At 39.7% G+C, this 17,539-nt stretch overlaps 1 protein-coding gene across 1 annotated transcript in view; it reads right to left on the reverse strand.

Moving 5' to 3' along the window:
* The window catches only part of kcnh8 (potassium voltage-gated channel, subfamily H (eag-related), member 8), a 439,093-nt gene that overhangs the window by 109,639 nt on the left and 311,915 nt on the right, over positions 1-17,539 (reverse strand). The window contains exon 10 of the mRNA XM_059972346.1: positions 8,454-8,703. Within this exon, the coding sequence (XP_059828329.1) occupies positions 8,454-8,703 (250 nt within the window). The remainder of the gene's footprint in view (positions 1-8,453; positions 8,704-17,539) is intronic.

The raw sequence follows: 17,539 nt of genomic DNA on the forward strand, positions 1-17,539 counted from the left end.
ATGACCTTTACTCATTTACAATCCACGGTAGATGTCAAGGAAAGTATTAGAAGGCAAAATCGAAATAAAAGGTATGATGCGTTGGATAGAAATTAGGTTGAGAGAGGGGCAGGGAAGGGTGATTAATGTAATAGGTTTTCAAAGTTTTAGAAAAGATAGCAGAGAAGGTGGGAGAGCATTGCTCTACTAATTAGAGACAATATCACAGCTGCATTCTGGAGAGGTATATTGGATGGGTCAGACACTGACTGTTTGGGGAGAACTCAGGAATAGGAGTGGTGCAATCACACTGATGAGATTGTACTACAGACCAATGGCCACTGGGGCATTGAAGAACAGATATGAAATCAGATTAAGGAAATGTGTACTAATAGGGTTGTTGTCATGGGAGATTTTAACTTCTCTAATATAAACTGGGACCTTCTTAGTGAAAGGGGTTTAGATGGGGCAGAATTTGTTAAGTGTATCCAGGAAGGTTTCTTAAATCAATGTGTAGATGGTCCAATGAGAGAAGGGACTGTACTGGACCTGGTGTTGTACAATGAACGTGGCCAGGTAACTGATGTTTCAGTGGGTGAAGAGTTGGGGAATAGTGTCCACAACTCCTTTCCTTTCAGGATAGCTATAGGTAAGGACAAGCCTGGTCCCTGTGGGGGAGTTTTAAATTGGAGTAGTGCAAATTACGAGGACAGTAGGCAGGAGCTAAAAAGCATTGATTGGAACACCTTTTCTGTGGCAAGTCCACATCAGTCATGTGGAAGATGTTTAAAGATCAATTGCATAGAGTGCTGGGAAGTTATGTTCCTGTTGGAAGGAAGAATGGGGATGGAAGGGTATGCGAACCTTGGATGTTCAGAGAGGTGATGAATTTAGTCAAGAACAAAAAGGAAAAGTATGTAAAGCTTCAGAAGTTAGAATCAAACAAAGCACACTAGGAGTATAAAGCCAAAAAAAAGCCTACATTTCCTCCCTCACTACCAATCAGGGCCCCAAACCGTCCTTCCAGGTGAGGCAACACTTCACCTGTGAGTCTGTTGGGGTTATATACTGTGTCCTGTGCTCCCAGTGTGGCCTCCTGTGTATCAGTGAGACCCGACATAGATTGGGAGACTGTTTCACCGATCACCTATGCTCAATCCACCAGAAGAAGCAGGATCTCCCAGTGGCCACCTATTTTAATTCCACTACCCATTCTCAATCCAAAATGTCAATCCATAGCCTCCTCTACTGTTGTGATCAGGCCACACTTAGGCTGGAGAAACAACACCTTGTATTCCGCCTGGATAGACTCCAACCTAATGGCATGAACATTGATTTCTTGAACTTCCAGTAATGCACCCCCTTTCACCATCCCCCATCCCCTTTTCCCTCTCTCACCTTATCTCCTTACCTGCCCATCACTTCTCTCTGGTGCTCTTCCCCCTTTTCTTTCTTCTATCACCTCCCTCTGGTGCTCCACCCTCCTCTTCTTTCTTCCATGCCCTTCTGTTCTCTCTTATTGGACTCCCTCTTCTCCAGCTCTGTACCTCTTTCATCAATTGACTTCCCAGCACTTTACTTCATTCCTCCCCCACCTTGTGTTTCTCTCTCCCCTCCCCCAACTTTTATATCTACTCCTCATCTTTTCTTCTCTAGTCCTGCTGAAGAGTCTTGGCCTGACTGTATGTTTCTCCATAGATGCTGCCTGGCCTGCTAAGATTCTCCAGTGTCTTGTGTATGAAAAGCCCTTAGCCAGTAGGATGAATGTAGATCCCGGCATTCTATACATAAATCAAGAGCAAGAGGTTAACTAGGATAAAGGGGGAACACTTGCTTAGATGCGGAGAATGCGAGAGAGGTACCCAGTGAGTACTTCGCTTCAATATTTACCAGGGAAAATGATATGGAGGATCAGGAGATAGCAGTCACACAAAGTACAATGCAGATGCTCTGGTCAAAGCAACATGTACAACACGCTGGAGGAACTCAGCAGGCCGGACAGCTCCCGTGGAAACGAGAGTCAATGTTTCGGGCCGAGACCCTTCGTCAGGACTGAACAGGGAGGGGGCAGGGGCCCTATAAAGAAGGTGGGGGGAGGGTGGGAAGGATAAGGCTGGTAGGTGCCAGGTGAAAAGCCAATCAGAGGAAAGATCAAGGGGTGGGGGAGGGGATAGGCAGGAAAGGTGAAGAAGGAATCTAAGGGGAAAGCACTATGGGTAGCAGAAGAAGGCAGAATCATGAGAGAGGTGTTAGGCAGCTGGAGGAGGAGGCAGAGTGAAACTGGGATGGGGGAAGGGAGAGGGAGAGAATTACTATCTTCTACTACCCATAGTGCTTTCTCCTTACGTTCCTTCTTCACCTTTCCTGCCTATCCTTTCCCTGCTTCCCCTCCCCCACCCCTTGATCTTTCCTCTTATTGGTTTTTCACCTGGCACCTTCCACCCTCCCCCCACCTTCTTCATAGGGCCCCTGCCCCCACCCTCTTCAGTCCTGATGAAGGGTCTCGGCCTGAAGCATTGACTGCTCGTTTCCACGGATGCTGCCTGACCTGCTGAGTTCATCCAACATGTTGTAGTGTTGCAGGAAATAGCAATACTGAGTGTGTAAATATGTTAGAGAATTTAGAGATCAAGGAGGAGCAAGTGTTGGGCCTCCTAATGAGTATTCAGATGGATAAGTCCCTAGGACCTGATGGGATTTACCCCAGGTTATTGAAGGAGGTGAGAGATGAGATTTGTGGGCCCTTGTCTAGTATCTTCGTGTCCTCGCTAGGCACAGTCGAGGTTCCAGAGGATTGCCAAGTGGCTAATGTTGTACCTCTATTTAAGAAGGAAACAAGGGAAAATTGTGTGAACTATGGAACGGTGAGTCTCGTGTCATTTGTCGGGAAATTGCTGGAGGAAGTTCTCAGGATCAAGATATATGATCATTTGGAAAACCTATGGCCTAATTAGGGAGAGCCAACATGGCAGGTCAGGCCTTACCAACTTGATTGAGTTTTTTGACAAGGTGATGAGGGAGACTAATGAGGGTAGGGCAGTGGATGTAATTTATGTGCATTTTAGTAAGGCGTTTGACAAAGTCCCTCATGGGGGGCTCATCCAGAAGATTAAGATGCATGGGATCCAAGGTGAATTGGCTTTTTGGATTCAGTATTGGCTTGCACATGGAAGAGGGTAGTGGTTGAAGGACTTGTTCATACTGGAGATCTATAATTAGTGGTGTTTGTAGGGGTCTGTGTGTTTGTGATGTACATAAATGACCTGGATGAAAATGTAGATGGGTGGGTTAGTAAGTTTGTGGATAATACCAAGACTGGTAGAGTTTTGGATAGTGTAGAAGGCTGGCACGATATAGATTAGTTGCAGATGAGGGCAGAGAAATGGCAGATGGAGTTTAATCCAGATAGATGTGAGGTGTTGTACTTTGGTAGGGCAAATGCAAGAAAAGAGTACACTGTTAAGGGCAAGACCCTTCATAGTGTTACTGAGCAAAGAGATCTTGGGATCCAAGTCCATAGCTCCTTGAAAGTGGCTACACAAGTCGATAAGGTGATTAAAGTGATTAAGCTTGCTTTTATTAGTCAAGGCATTGAGCTCAAAAATAAAGAGGCTATGTTGCAACTTATTAAAACTCCGGCTAGACCACATCTGGAGGAGTGCATTCAATTCTGGTTGCCCTAACATAGGAAGAATGTTGAAGTTTAGGGGAGGGTCTAGAAGAGGTCTACAAGAATGCTGTCTATTTTAGAGGGCATGTACTATCATGAGAGGCTGGATAAACTTGGGTTCTTTCCTCTGGAGGCTGAGGGGAGATCTGATAGAAGTTTACAAGATTATGTGAGGCATAGATAGAGTGGGCAGAGAGGATCTGTTTCCCAGGATTGAAATGTCTAATACCAGATGGCATGCATTGAAGGTAAGAAGGAATAGGTTCAAGGGGACTGTAAGGAGTAAGTTTTTTACTCAGAGAATTGTGGATGCCTGGTATAGTGGTAGAAGCAAACATAGCGGAGGCTTTCATGGGACATGTAGATCAGCAAATGGATGTAAGAAAGATAGAGGGATATGGACATTGTGTAGATAGGTGTGACTAGCGTTTGGGTGTTTTTGATTTGCTTTTCAGCTGTGGGCCGAATGGTCTGTTCCTGTGCTGTAATGTTCAACGTTCTATTGTTTAATTATTTTGAGAAGCTTTATGCTTTTCACTCTGGCCTTGGCATGAGATACAGTATTTTGGCCATTGTCTGCTAGTTCTTTTCTTTGTTATACAGAAATTACTATTTGATACTATTACCGTTTTAAGGAGGCTGTTTGATTTGACAAGGGTATGTTGTTGGAATATACCGGAGGAAAACATAGGAGTATTTATAAGTGACATGAGTTTGAATAATGACTGACTATGTCATTGACATCAGTTAATGAAAGCAAGCATGCAGGTACAGCAGGCAGTGAAGAAAGCTAATGGTATGCTGGCTTTTATAACAAGAGGAATTGAGTATAGGAGTAAAGAGGTCCTTCTGCAGCTGTACAGGGCCCTGGTGAGACCCCACCTGGAGTATTGCGTGCAGTTTTGGTCTCCAAATTTGAGGAAGGACATTCTTGCTATTGAGGGAGTGCAGCATAGGTTCACAAGGTTAATTCCCGGAATGGCGGGACTGTCATATGTTGAAAGATTGGAGCGACTGGGTTTGCATACACTGGAATTCAGAAGGATGAGAGGGGATCTGATTGAGACGTATAAGATTATTAAGGGATTGGACACACTGGAGGCAGGAAGCATGTTCCCGCTGATGGGTGAGTCCAGAACTAGAGGCCACAGTTTAAGAATAAGGGGTAGGCCATTTGGAACAGAGATGCGGAAAAAATTTTTCACTCAGAGTGGTGGATATGTGGAATGCTCTGCCCCAGAAGGCAGTGGAGGCCAAGTCTCTGGATGCATTCAAGAGAGAGTTAGATAGAGCTCTTATAGATAGCAGGGTCAAGGGATATGGGGAGGGGGCAGGAACGGGGTACTGATTGTGTATGATCAGCCATGATCACAGTGAATGGCCATGCTGGCTAGAAGGGCTGAATGGCCTACTCCTGCACCTACTGTCTATTGTCTATTTATGCAACTCACTGAAAGAACAGGTGATCTCATTGAAACAGACAAAATCCTTAAGCAGCAGAATAGGGAAGATGCAGAGAAGATGTTTCTCTTGACTTGCATTCCTAGAAGCAGTGATCATAGACTCAAACAAATGTTTAGCCATTGAGGACAGAAATGAGAACATGAGAATGCAAGAAAATAAGAGCAGAGAAAGGATACCCGGCTCCCTCGAGACCATGCTGCCATTCAGACAGATCATGAGAACATGAGAATGCAAAAGAATAAGAGCAGGGAAAGGATACCCGGCTCCCTCCAGACCATGGTCTGCGCTTGATCTGATCTTCTCCTCTTTGCCATTTCCCTGTAGCCCTCAATTTCCTGATATTTTCAAATGTCCCCAGTGATTCAGCTTCCACAATAATGTGGGTAGAGAATTGCAGACATTCATTATCCTCTGCTGGAAGTCGTTCCAATCATCTCCAGCATTGAATGACCCTCACCACATGCTAATCTAATAATCATATTCCCTTATTCAAGATCCTTCCATTTCCAGCAACTTAGTATCTACCTTGTTGTACTCCCTCAGCATCTTGTATATCTCAAAAGCATCAACCCTGATTCTTCTAAACTCCAAAGAACATGGATAAAATATTTTGAAGTCATTCATGATAGTTCAACCTTCTCAAGCAAGGAACCAGCAAAGTGAATCGATTTCATCTCAAATAAATAGGGCAAAATTGTACAGTACTGCAAGTGCAGCTTCAGTAGTACAATTGTGACAATATTTCCTTATTTCTAAGCTCAAACCCTCTTGCAATGGAGGCCAATATGCCATTTGCCTTCTTAATCTCTTGCTGGACTTGCTTCCGAACCTCTTATGATTTGTGCATAAGAACACATTCCCTGTACTCCACTCATCTGTAATCTTACTCTGTTTAGACAATATTCTGCTTTTAGATTGCTTGCATTAAAGTGCATGACTTTTCCACATTCAACTCCATTTGCCAAGCATCCATGCACACTCTCAACAATTTAAATCCAATTACAAAATCATCATCATCATTGGAACGTGGCCTCTCACCATTTTTATGTCACCAGCAAGCACGAACACCTTAATAATATGCACTGAGTGATTTTGGTCCATCACTTCTGTCTTTCTCTTCCACGTATCATATGCATTGCTTATGCGTTATTTTTGGCTCATCAAAAATCCTTCAAATAAGTGAGCTCAGACAGTCAGATTAGAAGTTACTTAATCAATACATGAGTTACATCCAGAAAAATCCCACAGTTTTGTCCTCCCAGCTCTCATTACATAATACAGGTTACAAATCAGAGAGAGGCTACAGCACAACATTTATCCTTTCATTTTCACTTGTGACCTTTTTAAGCAAAGCTACCTCCCATTTCATGTAGTATTTGGTTGTTCAAAACATACTTGAACTAGACCTTTATTTTGTATCTACCCTGAAACCCTATCTTGTCAATCTTAACTTTTATAAACAAAATAATCCAAATCAGAATCAGGTTTATTATCTCTGTTTTATATGACATGAAATTTGTTGATAACCTTACAAAGAGACCGTACAATTGCAAGGGTAAGGATTCGATGAAACAGTGATTAGTAGAAGGACAAATAAAAGTAAATCTGTTTCGGCTATGTATCTTGTACCTATCATAATTTTAGCTGCAAGTTTATAATGGGATATGGAGAAGGGAGAAAAGCACAAAAATGAAGAAGAAGAAGAAAATCCCTTTTGCCACACCTACAGAAAAGATTGTAGGCTTATGAAAGTCAATTTTATAAGATCTCCTTTAATTCATTGATTGCAGGCTCTCTGAAGACATGCCTCCTTTTATTTGTCTCAGTTGCAGGCAGAATAAATACATCAGCACCTGAAGCATTAGATCTTTGCTCTGCCAGGCACTTGCATTAATACCACGATAAACCACCATTACAATGATTTCTGAAGAACACTGATCCATAAAGACAATGCTCTCAATGAAAAGTAAATGATAAAGGTCTCTACAAAGATCCAGGGAGCTCTGCGATAAGAGTTCCCCCTTTATCAAAGCTTTCTGTTGTTAGGTTTCAGCTCAGGAGATCACTGGCGTCCAGTTGCTGTGAAGTCATTAAGATGTCTGAGCAGCTTATCAAATTATATAACTCTCACAGACGGCATGCCAGGAAGTAATTTTTAATTAACTTTGTATGCATTGTACAGAGCTATAAATAAAGAGTGGAACATACACACGGTATTTTTTGTAAAAGCTTAAGTATCATAATACATTAAAAAATCTCATATTCTGAAATAGTTAGCTGAGAAACTAATTTATAAAATTAGTTTTTAGGGCTTCATTGCTAAGCAGTAATTTAGACTTGACATGTCATTAAAACCTAGTTAGATCTCATGTCATTAAACTTTGTAAAATCTGTAATGTGCTTTATGGAAAAACATACTGTTGAATTATTCAGATTTATATCAGCTCCAGTTATTTGCCTTGACTACAGTGGTGCAGGTTGTGTGCAGAGTATCCTGTAACCCCCGCTGAATCTTTCAGAGCAACTTTAGTACTGTCATTAAACCATACAGGTGATAAACCCTCACAAGTTGCATTAGTTTCAGGACTAGCAAGAGGAATGAATAGCTGATCACCTTGCATTCTTTCCCAGTTAAGCAGATTCAAGCTTAATTGTTATTTTGATGGAACAAACAATAGACTTGCTGATTCAACCCTTAGAATGAATACATATGACACCAAAAACATCAATTAAATTGCTGAAGTAAAGTAGAATTACCAGAACAAAGTCAACGGTACTTGGTAATATCCATCTTATATTGAATAAATGGCTTTGGTCTCATGACAGTGAGTCAGGCATTCTCTCTGAACTGAGCAAACTAAACATGTAATACAAACTCATTTCTTAAACAATTGCACATGTTTTTCTAAGAAATATCAAAGGAGCAATCACAATGCATGACTAACATCATTGAAGTAAGAAAGCCAATGTTACTTGGTCTTCCACAACATTTTATATTATAATACAGATTTTTTTGTATCAAACAATAGTTTTCATTTTACTTGGAACCTTTTTACAGCAAAGAAGGTCTAAAAAGCAAGGCTAGCCAAGAGATTTTGGGATGATGAGGTTGAGGGATATCTAAGAGGTGAAAGTTGAAAGAATCCAGTTAACCGAATACAAGTATTTTAACATTTGATTGTTTCTGAGAAACTTAACCAGCATTATAGCTGGGGACAGGGTGGGGAGTAGTGTGGGGCAACAGAGAGGGTGTTATGTAAATTGTCCTCATTGCCAGTGAAATAAATTGTTAAGCTTTGAAGATGTATTACATTACCAATTAAAGGATTATAGAACCTACCCAGTATTGCCAGCACCATGGCACCTTTAAGCACTTCCATGGAGCCTGAGCAGACGAAATAGATTGCCTGCAGTGCATCTCCCTGCCGAAGGAGATACTCGCCTGGAGCACAGAAAGAGGTTTTGATATGCAGGGAGAGAGACCTGAGACAGCCACGGCTGGCGGAGGCAAACAGAGATAGCTGCAGAATTTCCTTGTTCAAATGCATAGTGATGTCTGACCTCAGCTCATCTGGAAAGTCCTTCAAAAGCTATGGAAATGACAAGATTGAGACATGTTGGAATAATTAATGATGTTGATAGCTGGTAAAGGCCAGGGAGGAGGTTCTGAATATGCCCAATAAAAAAAATCACCTCCCATTTACAATATTTCAAATAACAAAATCTGTAATAATTTATTGGCACTTTCAAATTCATTTAATTGCTGGTTGTATGAAGAAACAGGAATGATTTTCAAAATATGTTAATGTTAAAATGATCATTTATGAATATAAAAGATAATTACTTAGAAGATAAATAAATTGAGGTGTTTTTCAGAATCTCCTCACAGAGAACCTATTTTCTTTCTATAAAACAATTAGGAATAAAAGTTCTAACAGCAGAAAATTTACAAATATTGATTACCTCTTAAATAATGACATAGTCATTCGTGGAACGCACACTGTGAATGTTTTCATATCAATAAAGGTTACCCTCAAGTCGATTACATTTAATCACATGCTAACTAACATGCAGATGAACTAGATTACCTCAATGGATGAAAAGCACACCATTACCTCAGTACTAACAGCACCATATATATAGTATTCCTTTACATTCTCTATACCAAACACTAAAATTGCAAAAATATTCCGTGACATAAATATTGAATTACATGAAAAACATTTCTTCATCTGTTATCCTTAAATTTCCCTCTTAAAATTCTCTTTTATGTTTCCACTTTATTGCAGGCATTTGATTCTGAGGAATATTCTTCCGGTTAGTGCAAGCACTTCTATATTTTGCCTCTGCTTGACTGTAAATACATACTTTTGGTATTATTATTTCCACCCAATGACATCAGCAATGGGAAATTATTTATTGTGTGTAAAACAGAGAAAATAAAATAAAAAGCAGCATTTATGAAGAGTGGGGTTCCAGGATGACAGAGACAATTGGATACAAAATTAGCTTCGTGGTAGGAGGCAGAGGGTGGTGTTAGACAGTTGTTCTTTTTCTTTCAGATTGGAGGCTTGTGACCTGTGGTGTACAGTGAGGAGTGCACAGTCCTTTATTATTTGTCATACATATTAATAGTCTGGAAGGGAATGCATGTGGCATGATTGGTCAGTTTGCAGATGACACCAAGTTTGGTGCTATAGAGGACAGTGAAGAAGAGTTCTAAAGTTATAACAGGATCTAGAAAAATGGAAAGGGAATGGCTAATGGAATTTAACTTAGGCCAGTACGAATTAATGCATTTTGGGTCGTTAAAGCAGGCCGGGAAATGTACCGCGAATTGCAGGGTCTTGGGGAGCATTCTTGAATGGCAAGATCTTGGGGTTAAATGTACGTTTCCCTGAAAGTGCTTGAACTGGTAGACAGAGTAGTGAAAAAGATATATGGCATGCTTGCCTTCATCAGTCGAAACACTGAAAATAGGATGTTGGGGTCTAATGTTGCAGTTGTATAGATCATTGGTTAGGCTACACTAGGAGAACAATGTGCAGTTTTAGTTGCCACGCGATAGAAAGGATGTAGTTTAGCTAAAGAGGGTGCAAAAAAAATTCACAAGGATGTTGCCAGGAATCTAGGGCTTGAGTTACAAGGAGTGATTGGATAAGCTCTTTTCTTGCTGTTTTCCCTGGAGTGAAGGAAGCTTATTGATTATCCCTTCATAACTAGGGCAGATATTTACAGTCTTTTCCCAGGATAGGGAAGTCTAAAACTAGGGGGCATAGGTTAAGGTGAGAGGGAAAGGATTTAAAGGGGACACGAGTGGCAAGTTTGTCCATGCAGAGTGGTGGGTATATGGAATGAACCGTCAGAAGAAGCAGAAGAGACAGGTACAATTACAATGATTAAAAGACATTTGGATGGGTAGATTGATAGGAAGGTTTAGAGGAAGAGCAGCCAAATGCAAGCAAATGGGGTTAGTGTAACATTGGTCAGCATGAATCTTTTCTCATCTCATACAGGACACTCTGGCATGTACAGGACAACTGAACTACTTTGAATGTTATAGTTGTTATCTGGCCATAATAACTTCTGAGTGATATTGGATCACTTCATCCAAGGCTACTGTAAGGATGTTTAAACACAGTGGTTGTTAAGTATATTTATGTTATTCCACCACATTTTGGCCTATAAGAAGCTTCGAATGTCACCGAAAATACCATTGAAGCCTGCAACATATATATTTTCAGACTATGCATATTGCTGTACAACTATATTGGATTTACATCTGTCAAAGCTCCTAAAATGATTAATAAGAATAATTGGTATAATGATTGAAAGCTATAATGTACAGAGGAGAGTATCGATATCTTTCGATATCACGATGACAAAACCGATGTGGCTTGTTGTGTCATGTAGATCTGAGTAATACTTGAATGTACCACAGTTTTTTAATATATATTTGATTTTTTATATATTCATCCAACTTTGTATCATTCATGAGGGATGTTTATTTTGCTGTAGCTGGAATAAGAATTTTTTTGTTTTGGATGTAGGCTCTGCCATGCTTTGATAGAAAGGGTGAGTAACTCCAGACTACTGAAAATGGACCAGATTATTTCAAGTGAAAAGAAAAAGATCAGCTTCTTGGAAAAAAAGATCAAAGATTTAGTGAAAGGAAGATATTTTTCTTAAGTAAATTAGAACTTTTAACTTACCTTAACCCACAGTCAATAACTAGGCAACATGTATTTGAGGTGATAAGTAAGAGGATTATGCAGGATTTGGGGAAAAATAAATTCCTCAAGAGCATGGGGTCTAGATCATTGTCTGAAATTGCAGTGGAGGCAGAAACATTCATCACATCTAAAAATTACCTGAGTAACTATGATGTGATTTATGCCGTGAACTAGAGTTAGTCTGCATCACTTCTTTGGCCAATATAAGCTGAGAAGAATGAATAGCCTTTTTCTAATGTAAATTATTTCAAGTCAATGAAACATATTTTCAGGAGATAGTGAATTTATTACCTGTGTGCATTAATAGTTGTAAGCATTTTATGTCTTAAATACCATGATGACATCAACAGCATTTTTGTTCGATAGATTTATTGTGATAAATTAAAAAAATCTCTTTCTCTTGTTTAATTTGCTTTTTATCCTTTACAGCACTCCATTGAAGTAATTGGAATGAAGATTCATTCATTTGCTAGTTTAATCTGTGCAGGTTGTTGTGTATTTAATATGTCAGTAATACTTGAATACTGTAAATATATTGTTTCGTTAAGCACTGTTGTTCATTTAAATAATTCATTGTGAGCAATATGTAAAAAATAAGTGAATTGCATATATCATGACACTACCATGTTATATGCGTGCGCTTCACTAAAAGTAAAAGCAAAGCTGAGACACGTTCTCGTTTTCTTGTCATTAGTTTTATATTTTGGAGTTATAAAACATAATAGTGGCAATGAGGTATTTTTAAAACAAAGCTGAAATGAGTATCTACCTGTTGAAGTGCAGATGAGTTAAATAAAAAAGTCAGGTAAAAAACACACAGTACGTTTTTCGTTCTTCAGAGCAACACTTTTTCTTTGCAAAAGGAAAGACAATTGAGGTTTTTAAAAGGCAGAAAACAGAAGAATTCACGGGTTCATAAACAGAGAGCACTGGGCGATAATAATAATTTTAAAAAACACCAGAAATAGTTGGTTACATCAGATGCAATTGATTACACAAAAGATAATCGGAATATGTATACTGAATGGAATAAGCATTTATTGAAAGCAAATGATATAGTCGATGAGAAGTGAGAGCCAATTTGGCTGAGTGCATTGGATTTAAAGACATATAGTTTGCTTAGAAATTTGACTGCTCCAACCTAACCAGCCAAAATGAGCTTTGCTAATATCATGAAAGCAATGCAGGAACATTTAGAAACAAGGATATTGTTGATTGCAGAACACTTCAGGTTTCATTAGTGGCAGCAAAAGCAAGGGGAGTCCATTTCCATGTCCGTAGCTGAATTGAAGAAATTTTCTGAGCACTGTCAGTTTAGTGATGAGCTTAATGATGCACTGAGAGATCGTTTAGTTTGTGGAATCTTACAAGAAAACATTCAAAAACAGCACCTAACTGAAGCACAACTTATATTTAAAAGAGCCAGTGAAATTGCTGTTTCAATGAAAACAACAGACAGAGATGCAATTAAGTTGCAGTCAGGAATGAAAGTGAGCATTAACAAAATTGCATTGTCTAAACAGAAACCAACCTGGCCAAACAAATTGTGTTACTGTCATGGCAGGAGCTCACATACACCAGACAAGTGAAGATTAAAAGGTGAAATTTACAGAAAATGCAACAAAGTAGGACACATACAAAGAACATGTTGGGCTGCACAGGGAGGAAAGAAAAGCTAAAAAATCAAGTTGTAGTTTCAGAAAGAGCACTAATCTGTATGCTGTTAATGAAAATTCTGATAATGATGAGAGTGACACAGGATTATGTAGCCTTAAGATTTACAATGTGAAAACTAACAATAAACAAGCAATATGGCTTACACCAGAAGTGAGTGACAAGTTAATTAAGATGATATTGGACACTGGTTCAACTGTTTCAGTCATTCCACAAAATAAGTTTGAACGGCTTTTCAAAGAGACCGAACTGAAGCCGGCAGATATCCAACTAAGAAATTATACTGGAGGAAAGATAACTCCTGTGGGAATGATATTGATGACAATGAAATACTATAACAAACAAGCCACATTGGGCTTGTATGTGGTAAAAACAGGAGGGCCAGCATTGTGGGGATGTGATTGGCTGAGACAACTACAACTTGATTGGCGATCCATCCACAAATTGCATGCCACATCCCTTGCAATAGAGTCAACTGAAAGCGAATTAAGTAAAATACTGGATAATGCCACAACTGTCACTATCAACCATTGCCAAACAGAGGGCATAAAGGTATTGGTGCCAACCTCTGAGCCGCTGGCTGGAAAGCATATTGGACCAAGGAAGAACCAAACTGCTCAGAGAAAGCACGGAATTGATGAAATAAGTGGTCCGACTACAAGTTTTTGTAGGTAACATATCTGAGAAAGCATCTGACATGTTAATCAGACAGTTACTTGTGAAATATGTCTTGGTTTTAAACTGGAAGAGAGTTCAAGGAGCTTCAGGAAAGATGCAAACGTTCAGCTTTTGTGAATATAAAGAAGCAGAATCTACTCTGCATGCTTTAAAGTTATTGCATGAACTTCAAGTGGGAGACAAAAACTGCTTTTAAAAGTAGATGCAATGGCCAATACCCAATTGAATAAAGGGAAAGCCATAGAGAAAAGAGTCAGTGGAAATACAAATAGTGGATTCATCAGATGAGGAAACCGAGAGGAGAGATCAAATCATAAAGGGAGCAATTGAAGGAGTAATAAGAGAATACTCCAGTAACTAAATGCAACATGTCAAAATTGATGCACAAACTAGAAAAAAAAGAAAGGAGTTCAGAGCTGTCAAAACCACTCCTTGCAGTCTCAGAGTCAACTCTTATAACCACCATGAAAGAAGTCCAAGACCTGAAATTGCTTCATAGCCACAAGTCCCTTCTGCCAAGCAGAATAATTCCCCCTTGTCAGGAAAGACATTATCCCACAAGAGTAAGAAATCCTCTATAGCAATTAAATCTCTAGCCCTGAATAGCACAGTTTAAAATTTACTATGTTGTGGATGTCCATATGGTAGTTCCATAGTACAGTATACCTGTTTCCCACCTGCTTCCTCCTGTCCTTCATCTTACTATTCTTCCAGATCCATTTCATTGACCACAAACTTGAGTTTCCCTTATATTCTTCCTTAAGCACTGGCTGCTGTGCAACAAATGTTAGATTATGTAGAATGCAGCATACATACTGCTTGGCACTATTTCAGGGCATTCCCAATCTGATACAGGCAATACAGTCTCATCTTGAGAGAACCAGTGGTGTTATCCACAGTCATCTTATAATGTGCATGGGTGAAAATTGTATGTGCTGCAGAGGTTGGACAGGCCTCTGTTGTGAGAAGCCAAGTAGAGAGAAAAGTGTACTTTTACTCTTGTCCAAATCTATCTGATGGATTAGTGCCAGCCACTGAAACCTTCTAATAGTATAATCTTCTTTAGAATTAGGAAGAAGTATGTGCTTTCTAGAAAAACGACATTCACAAGACCTTAAGACTTACAGTAGTGTGTAAAAGTATGCATATATACAATTTTATGCATTGCATTGTACTGTTGACACAAAGAAAATATAATTTCATGACATGTGTGAGCATTGACAAACCTGACTCTGATATTGGTCTTGTTGTGGACCGAGAATGGGAAGAGGGCTGGTAGAGGGGAGGGAGCGGGAAGCACCAGAGAGACATTCTATAATGATTAACAAACTGATTGTTTGGAATCAAATGACCTGGTCTGGTGTTTCTGGGTTGGCTGTGCCTGCCCCCGTGCCACCTCCCACCTATGGCACTTCCTCTCTGCCACCTGCACTACGCCCTTCCTATGGCGCTCTGGCCTCGCCATTCCCAACATCCTGTGTTCCCGCCAGATTTACAAACTCACTGTCTGCACCACATTGACTAATACAGTATAATGTAAAGGTCTTAGGCTCCCTAGATATACATATGTGCCTAAGACTTTTGCACAGTACTGTAGGAGTAGAATTAGGCAATTCAGCCCATCGATCATGTCTGATTATTATCCTTCTCAACCCATTCTTCTGCCTTCTCTCCATAATCTTTTATGCTCTTACAGAAAAAGAATCTATCACCCTCCAATTTATATTTACCCAGCGACCTGGCAAGTGACTCAAACCAAGCTGCACAGTGAGGAAGTGGACATCTTGCCTGGTAATGAAAAGGTTATTAATGAGAGCTCATATTGGCTCAGGAATGCAGTCAGTGATTGCCTAGATTCACTGGAGGCCAGCAACACTGGAAATTCCCAGTACCTTAGTGCAAATCTCACACTGAAATCTCATTGGGTAAAATCTTCTCATCATGAATGCTGTACCTGGATGACCTCTCCAGTGCTGTGGTGAGCAGCAATTTGGTAGATCACTATTGGTTACTTGGAAAGTATTTGTGGCAAAGGTTGAGAATCAATATTACTTTGACCTCCTTGGAGAGACCAGTGTGAGGGTGTGGTCAAACATTATGACTGCCATCCGAGAGATCCAACTAGGATGACACTTCTTTTGAAGTATGCACCTCAGTGATGGGCATGTTTCTGCCTTCTATTAGAAGGTCTCTGACTCCAAGCGGATGAAAGAAAGAAAACCCGTTAGTAATAGTAGTGCCCTCTACAACTTTGGAAGATGTCTATTCACAGGCCAGGTCAGGTGGCCCAGTGTCAGTAGGCTGTCCTTTTAAATAACGACAAAAGAACCAAATTTCATGATATCCTTTTGAGGCTGAATCACAATTAGAACATCAATTTATGGCTTGAAAATGACTATTACAAGAATTACTTTTTGATGTATACCTGATGCCAAGAAAAGATCAAAGGTGCTCATGTAAAACTACATACATACATCTATTGTGAAATATTTCACCAAGAAAATGTTCTCTGTTGCAATCAACTCCAGGAAAATTTAATGTGTTACAAATGTGACCTAATTTCTTGGCTTTTGCTGAAAGAACTTGAGTGTCGGAGATAAAGAGACTGAGAGAGGATGAGAAGAAGACAGTTCAGAAGGTGGTGAGTAATTGGTTTCATGTCCATATCACTCAAGCTGAATGTCTGCCTTCCATATTGATTCTTGATTTTGTAGAGGAATGTTATTTCAAGGGACTGCCCTTGAAAATGGTTATTGAACAGTCTAATGGTTCTAGAACCATAGAGACAGAAATCTGAATTTCTTTAAAAAGTTGCTATAGTCCAGAACTTTTTCATTGCAGGACTGTTCTACTAAATATCCTAGTAGAATCAGCTAGTGAACCATGCACTGATCCAAAAACAAGATGACAGATATTATTTTCAGGAGTAGAAAACTAAAATTCAGTTTGAAGCAGCAGCAGATCGAGAGCCAGTTGTATTTTTTCCAATAATATAACTTTTTGTCTTTCCCTGGGGTTCAAAACTGTGTTACCCGCCATCATATCACACTGCAAGCATCTGCACTGCCCTGCACGAACTGGAAATGTCAAAGGATACTGTTTTCCAAATTGTGTTTAAGCATATCAACCAGCATTAATGGACACCAGAATTTCTGCATAATCTCTTCCCCATGTGACAAGAAAGTTGGATTGTTGGCTTCTCACGGATTTTTACTGATCTGTTATACATGCAGTATTCATTGACAATTGTGCCTGAATTCTTAACATATGTCCCAGGGTAACATTCTGCACCAGACACACAAGTTAAAGTTTACTTTCTAGTATAAACACTGGAAGATTTACACCAGGATGGTATCCCTTTCAATAGTACAACAGAACAATTCAAAAACATGCTGGACTGTTAAACGTCAAGCAGATACTTGCTAGTGATCACATTGCCCATATTACATTTCCATCAAACAGATGGAAACAAGTAAGAAACAAGTTCCCCTGATCGCTTCCTTCCACCTGACAACACTCCTCAGTCAATGGATTATCTTAACAATTTCCACCAATGTTCACAAGATTCTACCTTGCCCTTTCAGCATTTTGAAAGGATCACTGCCTTTGTGACTCCTTGGTTTTCTCTGCTAGAACTTCATATCTTATTGTACTTTCTCATGCAGCCACGGGAGGTGAAATATGTGTCCGTTCACTTCTTCCCTTCTCACCATCCAGAGGTCCAAACAGTTTTTCCAGGTGAAGCAACAAAGCACTTACCCATCTCTTCGACTGCACTACATTCAATATTGTCCATGCAGCCTAATCCAAGATGGAAAAACAAAATACAGGTGGAGTGATT

Source organism: Hypanus sabinus, chromosome 6 (genome assembly GCF_030144855.1).
Source record: "Hypanus sabinus isolate sHypSab1 chromosome 6, sHypSab1.hap1, whole genome shotgun sequence".
NCBI lineage: Eukaryota > Metazoa > Chordata > Chondrichthyes > Myliobatiformes > Dasyatidae > Hypanus > Hypanus sabinus.